Genomic DNA, 16,454 nt, shown 5'->3' on the forward strand with positions numbered 1-16,454 from the left:
TCAAGTTGCTGGATAGCTACAATTAGAAAATGTTAAAAGCAAGACAGTATGTTTTATATTTTACTTAAGGGTTATTTTTGTGGTTTTATCTGATCCTTTCAGGATCTAAACAGGGGCCCTTATTCTATTGTACCTTTTTGGCTTTGTTTAGACCAGTGATACTCAACCTGTGGCTCTAGAGCCGGATGTGGCTCTTCATGGCCCTACAGGCGGCTCTCGCAATGTAGGCGTCTGATCGGCGCTCCACTCTATCAGGCAGCGCGGGGAGCACTGAGCAAATGGACCAGCAGTGTGGGAGTCGCTGAAGTTTCCCCTCCCATAGGGGGAAAGAAAAGGAGCTGCTGGGATCCCCCCACAGGTAAGAGTAGAGATCACCTCCCACCCAGCAGCCCTGGGACAGAATGGGGAAAAACTCGCCCTTTTGCCCCTTCCGCCCCTCCACCCCACTTCTTCCTAGCAGCCAGAAGGGGTTGAAGACAGAATGCTGCTGGGAGAGAGGATGCTGATGTGTCATGTCGTGATGTATCAATATGTGATGATGATGAGGCAGCATCCTCACACATTGAAGTGTCATGATAAAAAAACAAAAAAACAAACAAAAAAAAAGTCACACTGTTGATACTTGATATTTATGGTGCTCTACAACTCCATTTAGTAAAGAAAGAAGTGGCTCTCCAGCTGTTAAAGGTTGAGTACCACTGGTTTAGGCTAGTAAAAAATAATAAAAAGTCCTTTCTTTTAGGGTTTCTTTGGCATTTTAAAGAGTATTAAACCACAAAATACTGTCTAAAATTAAAAAGTCTTGACAAAAGCCTGCCAAAAATAAATTCAGCAATAAGGCAACAGCTCCTTCTTTTACCAGTTTATTTTTCAAAGTATTACAGATGTTTTATCATGTTATGCTAAGTCCTTACTATTCTCAGTGAAGTTTATTCTGGTATGTGTGCTTGTTACTATCTTTAGGAAAATTATCTCCATTAACTTACTAAGTGAGACTTGTCACAGTATAGAAAACTATGGCTCCCTAGGTGCATGCCACTCTGCTAAATTATCAAGAAAAAGCTTTCTGTAAAGATATCCGATAATATTTTGAAGAAAGGTTCTGATCTGTTTTTATTAGTGAAGTGAAATGAAATGATGTTTAAATGTTAATGTGACATTTCTTGCTTTAAGCGGTGTGAGCTGTCAGTATTTTCTTGGATAGAACTCCTTGAGTGGAGTGACTCAATATTGATACAGTTTTTTTTCCCATTTTGTATTTATTATTGCTTTGCAAATTACAGTACTCATTTTAACATTCATTTCTGAAAAGGTACTTTTTTAATTACCAGGATCTTATTGTGTCAAAGCCAAATGCTTTTTAAAAACTCCAGATTGTTGCCTTAATCAGATATTACAATCTACTGTATAGAGAAAATGGAAATACAGTGTATGTGTTGCATATTATTCTTTATCAGCTCCTGTGTGCATAAGAATTTAGGTGTTATACGCACATTATCAAGGCAGACACTCTTAATTTGCACTGTGAGCAGAGTTACTTGTGTTTTTCCATTTCTATTAGTGACTTAGCATTGTTTTTAAGAAGTGTGCTTTTATGAAGTTTAAAAAGTGAAACTGTAATGTTACATAGCATTTTAAGTCTTCAAAGCATATTGCAAAGCAATATGCTAAGCTGGCAATTAAAATACATACTGTATGATACATACTGTGTAAGCTGTCACATAGTGCTTTAATGTTTCCTACTCAAAAATAATTTTCCAATAGTGAACTCTTGTATGTGTAAAATGGTGACATTTCTCTTTTGAATCAAATTCAATTACATGGAAGATTTGTGTGATATTATTACTGTAATATAATTTTACCAAGTGAAAAGAAAAAACTTTTCCACCCAAGAGGAACAGAATAAGTTTGTGGAATTAATTATGTTAAAGGTAAAAAGAGAATGTATTATTATCATCATTTTCTGTTTAATGCTCTGTAGTTCATTATATATTCTGTTGACTGAAGTGATGGAATTCCTTCTAAAATGTAATGATCTGTTTTACTTATTTTCTAGGGAGCAGAGACCAAGCACCCTTGCTCACAAGATCGGGAATTACAGGACTAGAAGTCAGTTACGCTACTGATGAAAGAACTCTTTTCCAGGAAGTAGTGAATATTGTAAAAAGGTAGCATATCTGTACGTTCTGCTTTTATTTTTCAGGCTTGGTACGGCAGATATAGTTCCTTCAGCCCTTGCCAGTCTCTCAAATACTGATTATTGTCATTGTTGTCTCCCTCAAAGGCTTATTTCTAGAGTGGACAAGCATGATGGTCTTTTGAATAAAAATACTTTTTCTGCTTTTCCTTTTCTCTGACAGCAAGCACATTCAGATCCTCTTAAGCAGCTGAATTACAGTCTTGAAACTGATCAGCCATATCGGTAATCTTCTTTAACAAACAACCTTTCCTGTGTTAATCTCAGCGTTCATTGCATATCACTCTGTCAAACTCTCAGTAGATATTAATAGTGCTGAGAGCTATAGAAAACCCTTAGGAATAATTTTTTTAGGGTCTCTGAGGCAAGGCAGAAAAAAACCTACATGATACTGTAACATACTGTGGACAAATCACAGTAACTAGCAGTTGAAAATTAAGTGCCTTCATTAGTTTTGTCTTCTCTGAATGAAAATCCCCTGCTCGATCAGACTTGGAAAACTGCTGATTTTCCCTCTCTCCACCAAGGCTGGGAGGCCTTTTTTGTAACCCTCAGCAAGTGGAACTGCAGGCATTTCCTCTGCTGACAGAGGTGTAAAGCCATAACATTACAAGGAAAGACAAACAGATTCAAACTGTGAGTCACCCTGCTGGAATACAGACTCAAGAAAAACATGTGTAGTAGGCAGAGTACATTTGCCATTCTTTCTCTCTCCAACCAGAAAACCTCTGATGAGAAAGACATTGACCAACCCCGTGAAGCCAGAATACAAAAAGAGTTGCTGAATGCAACCAACACAGGGTGGGTCCTGACAGAGCAGCAGATCCTTGTTCAGAGAAGACAAAATTCAGGTAAGGAAAAATTTATTTTTCTCTTTCTTGGAAATCTAGTGCTCCATCAAACTTAGGAAAAATACTAAGAATGAGAAGCTTCCAGTGAATCAAAAACCCTCCATTAGTTGTGGGGAAATTTAAAGAGTAAGCATGGGAGAGAGAATTCAGTAGTTAGGGCATATATTTATCACTGAAGACAGAAGACTACAGGTGTACATATTGAAGACATTACTCGATTTCTGTAGTGCTCCAAGAAGGAAATTATCAAGCTGCTGACTGGCAGAGCTCTTCTTAAGAGACGTTCTTTGTCTTTGCACACTGTGCTAGCATGCCTTTTTGACTCAACAACTTCAAATGTTGATTTAGTTAACTTGTATTTCCAGGATATAAAAGATTTGATCTGTTTTTGGAGAGGGAGACTGCTATCTTAGATAATTCTTCTTGTCTACTTCCCTCCTCTCTCAATACAATGTAAGCTAAAGAGTCAGACTTCTACTGCATTTTCTACAAATACTTTTTTTAAAAACTTGCAATACATCTGCAGATTGAAGCTCTTTTTCCCTCTTATTTTCTGTAGCTTAAGCCAAAGAGAAAACAAAAATTTGCTAGAGTAAATGTTTTGTATTTCTTAGGTAAAAATTAAGTTTAGTCTCAGAGCAGCTTTAACTGGAGAAAAAAAGTGTTGTAAAACTTCTGGTTAAAAACTAGTGGACTGCAAAAATCTTCCTCAATGGCAAATGAACAAGTAAACAGCTTTAGGGAAAATTTTCACCATTGGGAATTATTTCTAATATAACCTTCTGTTGCTGTTTTCAAATTGATTCTTCCAGCACAAACTAGTACTCTAGTTGTTCTGTTAAGTCCACTTAATAGTAGGTCACTGGTAGGTGAAGAAAACAGAAATGATCAGGCCGTGTTCAAAAAGCATTACCACTTAGGACTTATGAATGCATCAGGCTGGAGCGAATGACAGAATATCCTACTTGTTCTTGATTGGCAACACCAGAAACTGACCTTAACAGCTTGCTGGTGTCCTGAACAGGGAATACATCACCTGTGGGAGAGCAGTTGTCTTACACAGTCCAGTTGAAGAATTCTTGTTCCTGATTCTAGTCATTCTCTTATCAGTTGGCCTGATTCTTGCCCTCATTTCATTTATGTGACGTTGTGGAACATGCTCATTTGTTTCAAGTTCCATTCTTTCATTTATCTGTTTAGGCTGTTTCCTCTCCTCTCCTCTCCTCTCCTCTCCTCTCCTCTCCTCTCCTCTCCTCTCCTCTCCTCTCCTCTCCTCTCCTCTCCTCTCCTCTCCTCTCCTCTCCTCTCCTCTCCTCTCCTCTCCTCTCCTCTCCTCTCCTCTCCTCTCCTCTCCTCTCCTCTCCTCTCCTCTCCTCTCCTCTCCTCTCCTCTCCTCTCCTCTCCTCTCCTCTCCTCTCCTCTCCTCTCCTCTCCTCTCCTCTCCTCTCCTCTCCTCTCCTCTCCTCCTTTATTGAACATAAGAAGTATCTGATCCTGTCACTTTTTGTCAGTAGATGTATATTCAGGTTGAGCATATTAGAACATTCAGAATAGAGTACTAGAGTATTTCAGCACAGTAATGAGAGGAAAAGATGATTCTGGGAAATGTGTCACTATATATGACCTAGCAAGTAACCACTTTACTACTTAGCTCAGCAGTCTCTACTCTTTTTCCATCAGAAGTCTATAAGTGTTGTTACTTTTTTTTGTCTTCGAACAAATGACACAGAGTACCTATTCAGTCTTTACAGTGTGTTGGTCAGTTTTGAGAGATGGAAATGTTGAGACAGAGTTGATAGATCAGTGAGATTTTAATGCTTGAAGCATATTTATCCCTGGGCTGTACTACTAGCCATTTTTCAATGAGGAGAGTCTACCAAATCTTTTTATAGCTGATTTACAGTTTTACATGTTCCTTGAAAATAAATATTGCTTCAGCAAGTTCAGTGGGATTGGTCAGCTGAAGTTTGATTGAGTTACACTTTCATTGTGAAGGTGTTTGCTAGGTCTGAATGAGTACAGCAAGATAAGCCTTTTTCCAACAAGACAAAGCAGATACCTAGGTAAAATAAATGCCAGCTTAACGATTCTTCTGTGAAATGGATAGATGTCTGATTCATTTGGGGCAGTTTGAGAGGAAGCTTCTCCTACATAAATTCAGATTTCCTTTGGTAAGCTGTCCTCTGGTTGTAAACAAGAAAGTAGGACTTGAGCTCAAAACTGGCATTAAGCGGCTGAAAAATAATGTCCCGCCCATCCTCTGGAGCCAATGAGGCTCTTTGGAGTTGCCTAAGGGAAGTACGTTTTCTGTCTTGATACGGAGTCTGTGTCTGTACTGCTGTGCTAATGGTTTCTGTGGTGCTACCTGAATAATCTCCCTGAGTAGCCCTTCTCTTTATCAGAAGGTGTCAGCTGCAGTGTGTTGGAGAAAAACAGAAGAAATCTGCCTGCCTGCAAAAAAGTAAAACAAAATCACCTCTCTTTCTGAACCGAAAGGCAGAAAAACGGATAAACATGTTCATATAGCTCCATTAAACCAATCAGTACAGAACACAGAAAAGCTGCCTGTTGAAGGAGGAGAAATGGAATGCTACAGGGATTTGTCTTGGAGATGTTAATAAAAAAAGAAAGAAAAGAAAAAGGCAGGAGTTAGTAGAGATATCCAAGCCTGATGGAGCAGTGGATTCCCATGAAAGAGAAATTAAATGTCTTGGCCTCTCTTTCAGTTTTAGTATAAATCATGCCTCTTTTCTGTACAAATGCCATGAAATAGCAGAAAAGAGCTGATCCTGCAAGCACGAGAGGAGCAATATTTGGGGAGCTTATGTGGGAATGCACAGTCCCCATCTCTGTGACATGCAGAGAATTTGGAAACACAGTGGGCTTGAAAAAAAGGTAGAAAATTCAGTGTTACTTGACACTCATTAGCTACACACCGTACTTTGGTCCCATGGAAGTAGTTTCTGCCAAGATCATAAAAAGAGGATCAAGATGTAAGATTTTCTTAAAGATATTGGGGATAAATCATTTGTAATTTAATTAGCTGTTATTGCTTAGTGTTTAAATGTTCTATGTAGTGTTTATCTTATAAAACATGGTGCAAATTAAAACTTTGAATTAATTGCAATGCATTATGTTTATTCATCTGTAAGTGCTCTAGTAGCATTCCCACTACAAAATAGAGATGTGTTAATCTAACCTTCTTTTCCCAGGCTAGTACCATCTTCTGTGGAATATTCCTGTAGACATCTCCGCTTAATGGTGTAATGTCCTTTATCAACTTCATGGATTTTTATTGTTCAAAGCAAACTGGAAAAATGCTTTCAGAGATTTCGCTTATGTGTTTGAGTCACCAGTTATTCTGCTTTTGTCTGTGTTGTAGGTCTGGCCTAATTTTCTTTCCCCCCTTTTCTCTCAATTATAGCTGGAAGAAAAATAGCAGTCAGGAAAAGCAGACACATAATAAAAGGGAAGGCATAATTGAGAGCTTTAGAATTCATTCATGAAATTATCAGATGAGAAAGTGGAAGAGATGGCATAACAGCACATATAACTTAGCTAGAAAGGAAAATAATCTTATTTCTTCTCTCTGCAGCATGTATGAGTTGAATGCTAATGCTGTCGTGTTTAAATCCTGCCAGTATAAATGCTGCTTTTCATCTTTGCAGAGAGACTAGCAACAGCATGCAAAGCGGTATCAGTGCCCATCCTTGTAACAAAAGAGCACTATGTTGGCAGGCTTATGTCTTGTTCCTGTCATGTTAGTCCTAGCCAACAGCTTTCAAAAATCAGTGCTACAACGTGGTAGTTTCTTGCAGGTGTAAAAGCTGGTCTTGTTGTGATATCTTTAGTAAAACAGCTTTAGCTGGTGATGAAGACCAATTGGATAGTGTACTGTAAATACTGTGATAAGGGAGAATGAAAAATATCAAACTTGTCCTCTCCTTAGTAGGAAGTGAGGGAGGTAAAGCACTATTCCTGCAAGGAAAAACACAAAACAGCCTTCCCTTATGGTAGATGGCAGCTACTAGTGTAGTTACAGTGACTTGCTACTTACTAACAGCATGTTGATTTCTGTTCAAAACTAGCACAAAGGAACATGCCACCCATGGCATAATGAGTAATGGTTTTCATGCCACATAAGCAGCTCTTCATAAGTTTCTCACTCAAGTATACATCTGTCACAGAACCTGTCTGGATAACTTCTTGCCTTGCCTAAAATCTATAAGTATTTTCCATTTTGGACAGTGTGAAACCAGGTTTCAAATATGAATGAATATGAATGTAAACGTAAGGCTTCTGTAAGGCTTTCCTTCATTTTAAATAATAAACAACATTTTATGATATGCTGGTATCTGAGTGGTTCAGCAGCAAGAATTAACGTGAAAATGTCAATTGTTAAATTTTGTCTGCTGTATAACTATATAGAACATTGCATAATTCCTTCTGGTTTCAAAGCTCAGATGGAGGCAGTTTATAGTTTTGGAACCTCCGTTCACAATTATTGTGTTATTTTGGTGTGCAAATGGTGATAACTTTTTGACACTGTGATTCTGCTACTGAGAGGAGCTGCAGGCTAATTTCATTTGGTTGTCCATAAAAAGTTCAAGCAGCTTTGCTTTTGCACCACTGGGTACAGTTAGAATGGAATTTAAAAGTGAGTATTTTTCTTTGACTTCAGATGTATTTCTTTTATCCAGAAACAAAAAAGCATTAATTTAATATTTACAGGAAATAACAAAATATCCCCCAAATACAATATGGTTTTTTTGTATCTCCTGAATGCTAGAAATAAAAAGCATAGTTCTGCTCTAGCAAAAAAAGAATTATCAAAGCCATTCCTACACAGGTGGAAGTAGGTGTGAAAAGGGGTTTGCAACTTTAGCTAGGTAATGAAAAAGCCCAAATTGTAATAAAGAGATGCTCATGCTGAATAAGAAGATTCAAATACTTTTTTTTCTTCACAAAAAGCATCTCTGGCAGAAGTGTGGATAACTCCTATATCAAGCAGTCAGCTAATCATTGCTTAGTAGTAGTGGTAGTTAATCGTAGATAAGATTAGTATAAATTAGATTAGATACAAAGAAATTTTTCACTCAGAGGATGGTGAGGCACTGAAATGGGCTGTTCAGTGAAGCTGTGGAAGCCCCATCCATGGAGGCGTTCGGGACTAGGTTGGATGTGGCTCTGTCAGCCTGATCTATTGGCTGGCAACCTTGCCTGTGACAGGATAGTTAGAACTAGATGATCTCTGAGTTCCCTTCACAGCTCAAATCATTCTGTATTACTTGTCCCATAACCTAAGGTCTGCAAGCCTGCATCCTGCTGTGAGGTTGAGCATAGACTGTGGTGCAGGACCCTCAGGTTACTGTTGAGTCCTCTACCTTTTTTATCATTGTTTAGCTGTGTTGAATCATGCCAGCTGGGATTCTGAACCTCACAACTGAACTGCACTGAAAGAAGCAACTGAAGCAACTGTCCTTCCTGATGAAACTTCTTTTTTTCTTTCTTTTTTTTTTTTCTTTGCTATAAAAAGAACAGAAATTTCTTAGGCTGGTCTTTTTCTTCCAAGCTCAAGAAAATCATTCTTAAGCTCTTGTGCAAATGACTAGCTGCTCAAATGTCTTCCATTTTTAATAGTGCCTTTTTAAAAGGTAGGTGATGGATGCTCCACCGAGCCAACCCCTACCTGCGCTTTGGCTGTGAAGCCACCTTGCTTGTTCTCATGTCTAGTCAAATCTCTGAGACCTAATTTGAAAGCTGGGCAGCTACTGTGTCAGAAATTGACTCTCCTTTCTTCCATACCTGACCCAGTCATATTTTTCCACCTGGCATGAGGTACAGCATAAAAACAGTATTTTGGGGGTATTTTATAGTAAGAAAAATGTGATCTTAAAGAAAGAGGTATTTAAGTAGATCTGGCATGTGAGGTTGCTTTTCTCCATGCTGCTATTTTCACAACTCATTCAATTGTCAGTTTTAATTTTCCCTATGAAGAGTCATCACTTTGGACCAGAAGTGTCCTTCGATTATTATACTGCAGTATGCAAGACACACTGATACTTGCAAAAAAAAACTAGTAATAAATTCTATTCTATTTTATAGAGAAAAATAGTACAGCAAATGTTGATAAATGGGCTGTGTTTGATTGTGCCTGTCTTCTGCAGGTAGTAAGCTTGTAGTCATGCTTGATACAGCTCTTATTAGATTTCAGGTTTGTTCTTTGTTTGTAAAGGCTAAAACAACATAGGTGTGTATAAAAGAAATTGCTTTCCCAATGAAGATGTTTCTTCTTTTTTTGTTTGTTTTCAGCTTTATGTTATAAAAATCCTTTTTTGACCATAATTAGAATGAAATCCTGTTTATACTCTGCTCGTGGAAAATATTTTCTTAAATAATATGAAGCTCATTTTCTTTTTTCCCCCCTGCTCTAGATATGACCCAGACATTTTGTTAGGCTATGAAGTCCAGATGCATTCCTGGGGTTATCTCTTACAGAGGGCTGCTGCATTAAATGTTGATTTATGCCAGATGATTTCTCGTGTGCCAGGTAAGTTACTGTATAGGGTTTGAGTTCAATTGCAATAGAAAAAAAGTCAAAATGCAGAGTGATTTTTCATATAGGCCTCTTTAATGTTGTTGCTGTTCTGTTATAGATATAATTATATTTAAAAAAAAAAATAAATGTACCAATGAGATAGTGGTTTTTAATATCTGCTGAATCTTGAAATGTCTTGTGTATTCCACTTCTGGGTATGTCCCATATACTTGACTCTAAATTCTTTTTCAATAGTTGTGTGTTTTCTTGTTGGGATCCCATTTTGCTGCATCCCAAAGTCCTACCTGCTGATGCCTTCTTCCAGCATTCAGAAAAAGATCTGTTTGTATTGTTGTCTTTCTTGAGAACCTGAGCAAAGTTATCTAGGAGGGTGTTATCTTTTTATCTACACTCAGACAATTAATGTAAACTGTCATTCTGAAGGTGACAATTAGTGAACAGCTGAAAAAATAAACTGACCTGAGAAGAGTCAATGGCTTCATGAAGTGAAAATTTACTAAATACTTTGCTGTAGCTCTTTGCGGTTGTCAAAAAAAGGTGCGGACAAGGGAGATTAGATTTTTAAAAATGAAAAACAGCAGCAAAAGTTGCTTTTGACAGGGTTCTTGTTGAAGATCTGTACAGAAACTAAGTAGCCTTGAAATAAGAGGTGTTTGCCTCTGATTGTCATATTAAAAACTTTCAGTCACTTCTTCCTTGAAGTTTCAGTATTTATGGGCTCCTTTTATAGTCTGAAAATCTTTGTATGCTCTTGATAACTGTGACTTGTTTGGAAAATGTCTGAGTACAGAGGCCATTCAGGGACAAGAAAATGTAGGAATAAATTTACATCCCCAGTTGAAGGTTGTTTGCAGCTGGACTTTTAAGTGCTTAACATGTAAAAGCAGAAGCACAGAACAATTTATGCGTAAATTGGTCATCCAAGGTCATGAGTTTCTGTATTCAGCATAAAGATCTCAAATTTGTTCTGCAGGAATTACAGCTGATTGCACAAACCTTGTTATTGAATTTCTTTGGTGGCTTCAGTTGAGGTATCTCTATGTATTTCAGAATCAGGGTTCCTTCCCTGGAGCTATTGAGTCCTACATAATTTGAGTTCAGTTATAGTGAAGAAATATAGAGTTGTAGCTCTTAATATCTTTGGACATAAAGAGAACCTATGAACCTAGGTTCTGTGAACCTGCATGACATAAGAATGATCTTCACAGCACTGGTATTCATAGTGCACAAGTTCTTGTGCCAGGTATTAAGATGTACCCCAGAAGTGGAATACATAATACTAGTTCTTATAAATGCTTTATTTTAAGGTAAGTAATGTAAGCAATTTCTTTTGTCATTGAACTACAGGAGGAAGATATGGAAATTTTCACACTGAGCTCTTCCTAAAAATGCCTAAAATAAGTGTGGGCTTGCATGCATGTACAAGTGTTGTGTTCTCTGTTGCTTTGTGGTCTCCTTGACCATTCTGTGTTTCTGTTGCTTTTCCACCCCCTGTGCTTCGTATTTCCATCCCTTCTTCACATACTTTATTTTCAGAACAGGAAGTGCTCCTTCTAGCAGCATGCTGCTCTTTCTTCCTTTTGAAATACAGATAGAAGGTACTTGTCCTTCCCTTTCTTGTGACTTCAATTTAAAGAAAGCTGGACTTCTCTCTTGTTTGGCTTTATTGGCTGAGTCTGGTGCTGCCTCTGCCATTTATAAGTGAACTGTACATAAGTCATTAGAACACACCATAAGTGAGTACTGTGCCTGAGCTGAGTGGTATTCTTTTTTTCTGTGTGCTTCCTTCTTTGCATCACAACTCAACAGTAGGGAGTAGGGAACAAGATGAGGAGACACTTCTTTGTATTTCATCTCACACACTTGAAAGATAGGAAAAATGCCCAGTTCTCCTTCCACAGAGGCTCAAATGGTTCTGGTGATGTATTCCCCGTGCCAGTTGTAGAGCATTGCAGGTTTTTGTAATTTTGTGGTGCACCTTGTATGCAAATTCTCTTGCTCAATGGGGGAGCGGGTCTCTTGTGACCACAGTATCCTCAGTCACCTTTACCAGCATGACATGAAGGGAACTTGAGATGCATAGTGAATCTCCTAAAGAAGTCAGAAGAGGAGAACCAAAGTAACAGTGGAGTGAGTAGGCAGTCTTGGAAAAACACTGTGGTAATTTCTGCTTCCAATTTAAAATGTAAAAAAAAAAAAAAAAAGGGAGGGAAACGTAAGTTCTTCACTTTTCTGAGATATCTCAGGAAAGGATACCAAGCCTATAGCCTCAGGATTACTGAAAGAAAAACATTTTCAAGGAATGTGTACAAGAAACTGTCTTCTCCTGTGTTGTAATATTTCAGTGTATCGAAAAGAAAAGATGGAGAAAGATTGTCTTACTTGTAGGATAATCACTACTGTGTTAAAGAAAGTCAGATTACTGCTTCTGCCTCTGTATTTGTTCCTTCCTGTTTCCTTCTCTCAGTCTGCACTATCTAGAACTTATGTGTACCTCCTCCCACTGTAATGTTTTTGCTTCCACAGACTGAAAAGTGCTGAGTTTTCTCTCCTATGACTTGGTTCTAATTGTGTAAAACCATTAGAAGTAGAACCCTGAGTTATGAATTCTTCAGTGCTGAAATCACTTTTCTTGTGTGCATTATGCACTGATGAACTTGCAACTAGCTCTCATGTAAGATCAGTGTAACTTAGCCAATATATTCACTGTGGAGAATATATTGCCATGGACGCCATTTCAATGAATCCAAGAAGTTATCTTCAGAGGGATATGCAAGAGTGGAAAAACTTGGAGAAATTTTGTTTAGCAATCTTGTACAATTAATATTATTTTTGGAGACCCCCCCAAATGAGCAGAGGGATAATGTTGACTGGATTCTAACTTGTCTCAATATATTTTCTTTTAATACCTTTAGATGATAATAAAGAGAACAGATTCGCAGCTGAGCTGGATGAATATGGGTCGGATACAATGAGTGAAATCAATATTGTTGGGAGAATTATCTTAAATATTTGGAGAATGATGAGAAATGAGGTAATGCTTAAAAGCAGTTTAACGTGTTGAATTTATGCTTTTCTGAATTATTGCATGCTGTTTAAAAGTTAATGTAACTTATGCTACCTTTTTGTTTTTGTACACCTTTTCAGAACTCTGCTGCTCTGTGAGAATAGATTTTGTGTATCAATAAAATCTAAAATACTGAAGCCAACTTAGCCATTTTAACATATCGGCTAGTGCAGCACTTGTACTGCATTAAGTACTTAAACTTGTTTTGAGTTCTCAGACTTATTCTTTTTGCTGTTCATGACTTCACATTCCAAATGCTGCTGGTTCAGTCTTAAAAGACTTTGTTCTGATCCAACTCAGACCTGGTCTTTGTGATCTCTTTAATTCTGTGTAGTCCCTTCAGATGATGAAGGATATTATTTCATGACTTGCAAATAGTTAGGGACTTCTATATTTAGAAGTTTATACTCAGGTTACAAAGAAAATTGACTAATAAAAAGTCAATAAATTAGTTGTTAGCATTCTTTAAAAGTACATATTTTCTTGACTGTGAAAGACTTTGTGCACATTAACACATCCTCTGCATTTTTGTAGGTGAATCTAATGAATTACACCTTTGAAAATGTGGGGTTTCATGTTCTTCATCAGCGTTTCCCTCTGTTTACTTTCCGAGTCCTGTCTGACTGGTTTGATAACAAGGCAGATGTCTACAGGTAATCCATTGTTATGAGATTTTTGTTTGTTCTTTCTAAGGCCAGATTCTCAGCATTGGGTAAATACAAGCTATAATCAGCATAGAGGGAAATAAACAATTTAGCCGAGGTACTAGAACAGTCTACATCCAGCAACATGAGCTTGTTTACTCTCCTGTTCTGATGCGTTCCATTATATAGATATACCCTCAATATGATGTTTTTGTTTTTCTTTTTAAAATAGCAAAGCAATTTTAAGTTATAGTTCCAGCATGCCTGAATAGATATTTTGAAGTTCTAAGATCTTCATTTTGTATATAGGATTCATCAGAAGGATTTCTAATAAACTGGCAGGTTTCTGTTCTACTTTACAGTGCATGCCATCCAAGCTAGGCTTAAGAATAGTACAGAACAGTGTACGGGATGTTCAGGCAGTAGCTATAGCTGCTTAAAAATATCTGTAAATGACACATATCGCAGTGGGCTTCACCCTTCCTTGGAGTGTTTTGGTGTTGTGTCATGTCAACAATTCATATTACTGTGAGTACTGATTTGTATGTCTTTCATAATGCACATATGGTATCTTAAGTACTTTTAGACTATGTGGGAACTTAGTCTAGTGTTGAAATTACAAGTTTAAATTGAACAAATTCTGTGGAAGGTTGTTACCACAAAAGTCCTTTCAGGAAAGAAAAAAAAAAAAAGATACAACAATAACAACATAACAACACAAATAAAAAACAAAGCATGTAAACAGATAAAGAGAAGCTAAACTTTCTGGTTTAGTAATTTTCTAGGGTGATAGAGGGACATAGACAGGCTTGAGCAGTGGGCCCAGGTGAACCTCATGAGGTTCGATAAATCCAAATGCAGGGTCTCTCATCTGGATTGAGGCAATCCTCACTACCAATACAAGCTGGAGGATGAAAGGATTGAGCACATCTCTTCCAAAAAAGACCTGGGGGATGTGAAGGTGAACATGAGCCAGCAATGTACCCTCATAGCCCAGAAAGCCAACTGTATATCCTGGGCTGCATCAAAAGAAGTGTGGCCAGCAGGTCGAGGGAGGTGATCATGCCCTTCTGCTCTGCACTGGTGAGGCCTCACTTGGAGTACTGCATCCAGATGTGGAGTCCTCAGCACAGGAGAGACCTGTTGGAGCATATCCAGAGCAGGGCCACAAAAACGATCCATGGAATGGAGCACCTCTCCTATGAGGACAGGCTGAGAGAGCTGGGGCCATTCAGCCTGCTGAAGAGAAGGGTGTGAGGTGACCTTATAGAGGCCTTTTGGTATCTAAAGGGGAGCTACTGGAAAGAAGGGGACAGGCTCCTTAGCAGGGTCTGTGATGACAGAACAAGGGGAAATGGCTTCAAGCTCAAAGAGGGTAAATTTTGGTTGCATAAAAGGAAATAGTATTTTAAAGTGAGGGTGGTGAGGTGCTGGAACAGATTGCCTAGAGATGTGGTTGGTGCCCCACCCATGGAGACTTTGAAGGCTGGATCAGTCCCTTGACAACCTTATCCAGTTGCGGTGCCCCTACTTATTGCAGGGGAGTTGGACTAGATGGCCTTTAAAGGTCCCTTCCAACTCTAAGGATTCTATGATTCTATAGGCTGAATTGATGGTCCAAGGTAAACTGTGAGTGTTTCAGTAGGGTCAAGTGTCGGGACCTGCATTTTGGTCACAACAATACCAGGCAACGCTCAGGCTTGGGGACGAGTTTCTGGAAAGCTGCCTGATGGAAAGAGACCTTGGTGTCCTGATGCACAGTTGGCTGAATATGAGCCAGCAGTGTGCCCAGGTGGCCAAGAAAGCCAACAGCATCCTGTCTTGTATCAGGAATGGTGTGGTGAGCAGGACTAGGGAAGTCATCCTGCCTCTGTACTTGGCATTGGTGATGCCTCATCTCAAGTACTGTGTTCAGTTTTGGGCACCTCAGCACAGAAGGGACATTGAGGTGCTGGAGCAGGTCCATAGAAGGGCAACGAGGCTTCTGAAGGGCTTGGAGAATCAGCCCTATGAGGAGTTACTGAGGGAACTGGGGCTGTTTAGTCTGGGGAAGAGGAGGCTGAGGGGAGACCTTATTGCTGTCTTTCAATACCTGAAATGTAGAATGGTAGAGACAGAGTAGAGTTGGTCTCTTCTCACTGTTGACAGGTGACAGGACGAGGGGAAATGGCCTCAAGTTATGCCAGGGGAAGTTTAGGTTGAATATCAGGGAGAACTTATTTACATAAAGAGTTGTTAAGCACTGGAATAGGCTCCCCAGGGAGGTGGTTGAGTCACCATCCCTGGACATGTTTAAAAACCGTTTGGATATGACGCTTGGAGACATAATTTAGCAGAGGGTTGCTTGAGGCTAATACTGGTAATGGTCAGGTTGTGGTTGGACTTGATGATCTTTATGGTCTTTTCCAACCTGAGCAATTCTATGAATGTGTGATAAGGAGAACCGGATATAGCATGTTATTGTGATGTGCCTTAGGAGTAGGTTACTGTACCACATTTTGTGTATATCTTTAGAACATGTAAGTGTATGTGTGCCACGTTTTTTAAAGGACTGTATGAAAACATCCTAGGGAACATTTTATTTGCTCGTTTTTAATAAGCTGTCATAAAAATGCATTTTTCTTAGAAAGAGCAGCACTTTCCTAATTGTATATAACGAGGTGTTCACTTTCACAGATGGAAAATGGTTGATCATTATGTCAGCCGGGTCCATGGGAACCTCCAGTTGTTACAAAAACTGGATTTGATTGACAGAACAAGTGAAATGGCAAGACTTTTTGGCATTCAGTTCTTACATGTTTTAACAAGAGGCTCCCAGGTAAGATTTAGTATTCCTTACACTTCACAAAAACAAAGCAGTCATTACAAAATGTTTATGTATATCAGTATATTTTTAGAGCCACAGTTTGTATTTTTATGAGGCCAGAGGACTGCTTTGTATAACGTGAAAATTAAACATTAAGAAAGACAATACAAAAGCAGTAATAATGGATTGAATGATTAATGTCAGATATTAAAAGTAGCTACTGAAAATAATTAACAGTGCCCCAAATGTAATTATTCCAGTGAATCTCCTCTACTGACTTTTGGAACACTAAATTTTCATTGTGGGTTGATATTTTTCACACTTACATGA

The 16,454-nt window shown here is 38.5% G+C and overlaps 1 protein-coding gene across 7 annotated transcripts in view; it reads left to right on the forward strand.

The window, feature by feature from the left end:
* The window catches only part of REV3L (REV3 like, DNA directed polymerase zeta catalytic subunit), a 102,603-nt gene that overhangs the window by 72,006 nt on the left and 14,143 nt on the right, over positions 1 to 16,454 (forward strand). For 2 of the 7 annotated variants that reach the window (XM_015858598.3, XM_085543631.1), the window contains 5 exons: positions 2,057 to 2,168; positions 9,483 to 9,598; positions 12,523 to 12,641; positions 13,209 to 13,327; positions 15,995 to 16,136. In XM_015858598.3, the coding sequence (XP_015714084.2) occupies positions 2,057 to 2,168; positions 9,483 to 9,598; positions 12,523 to 12,641; positions 13,209 to 13,327; positions 15,995 to 16,136 (608 nt within the window). Of the gene's footprint in view, positions 1 to 151; positions 359 to 2,056; positions 2,180 to 2,360; positions 2,495 to 2,918; positions 3,049 to 9,482; positions 9,599 to 12,522; positions 12,642 to 13,208; positions 13,328 to 13,680; positions 13,842 to 15,994; positions 16,137 to 16,454 lie in introns of those variants that run through there. The other 5 variants (XM_015858599.3, XR_014944846.1, XM_085543633.1 and 2 more) reach the window with 5 other exon arrangements.

This window comes from Coturnix japonica, chromosome 3 (genome assembly GCF_054131305.1).
Source record: "Coturnix japonica strain WE chromosome 3, WE-NBRP24, whole genome shotgun sequence".
In the NCBI taxonomy this organism is placed as follows: Eukaryota; Metazoa; Chordata; class Aves; order Galliformes; family Phasianidae; genus Coturnix; species Coturnix japonica.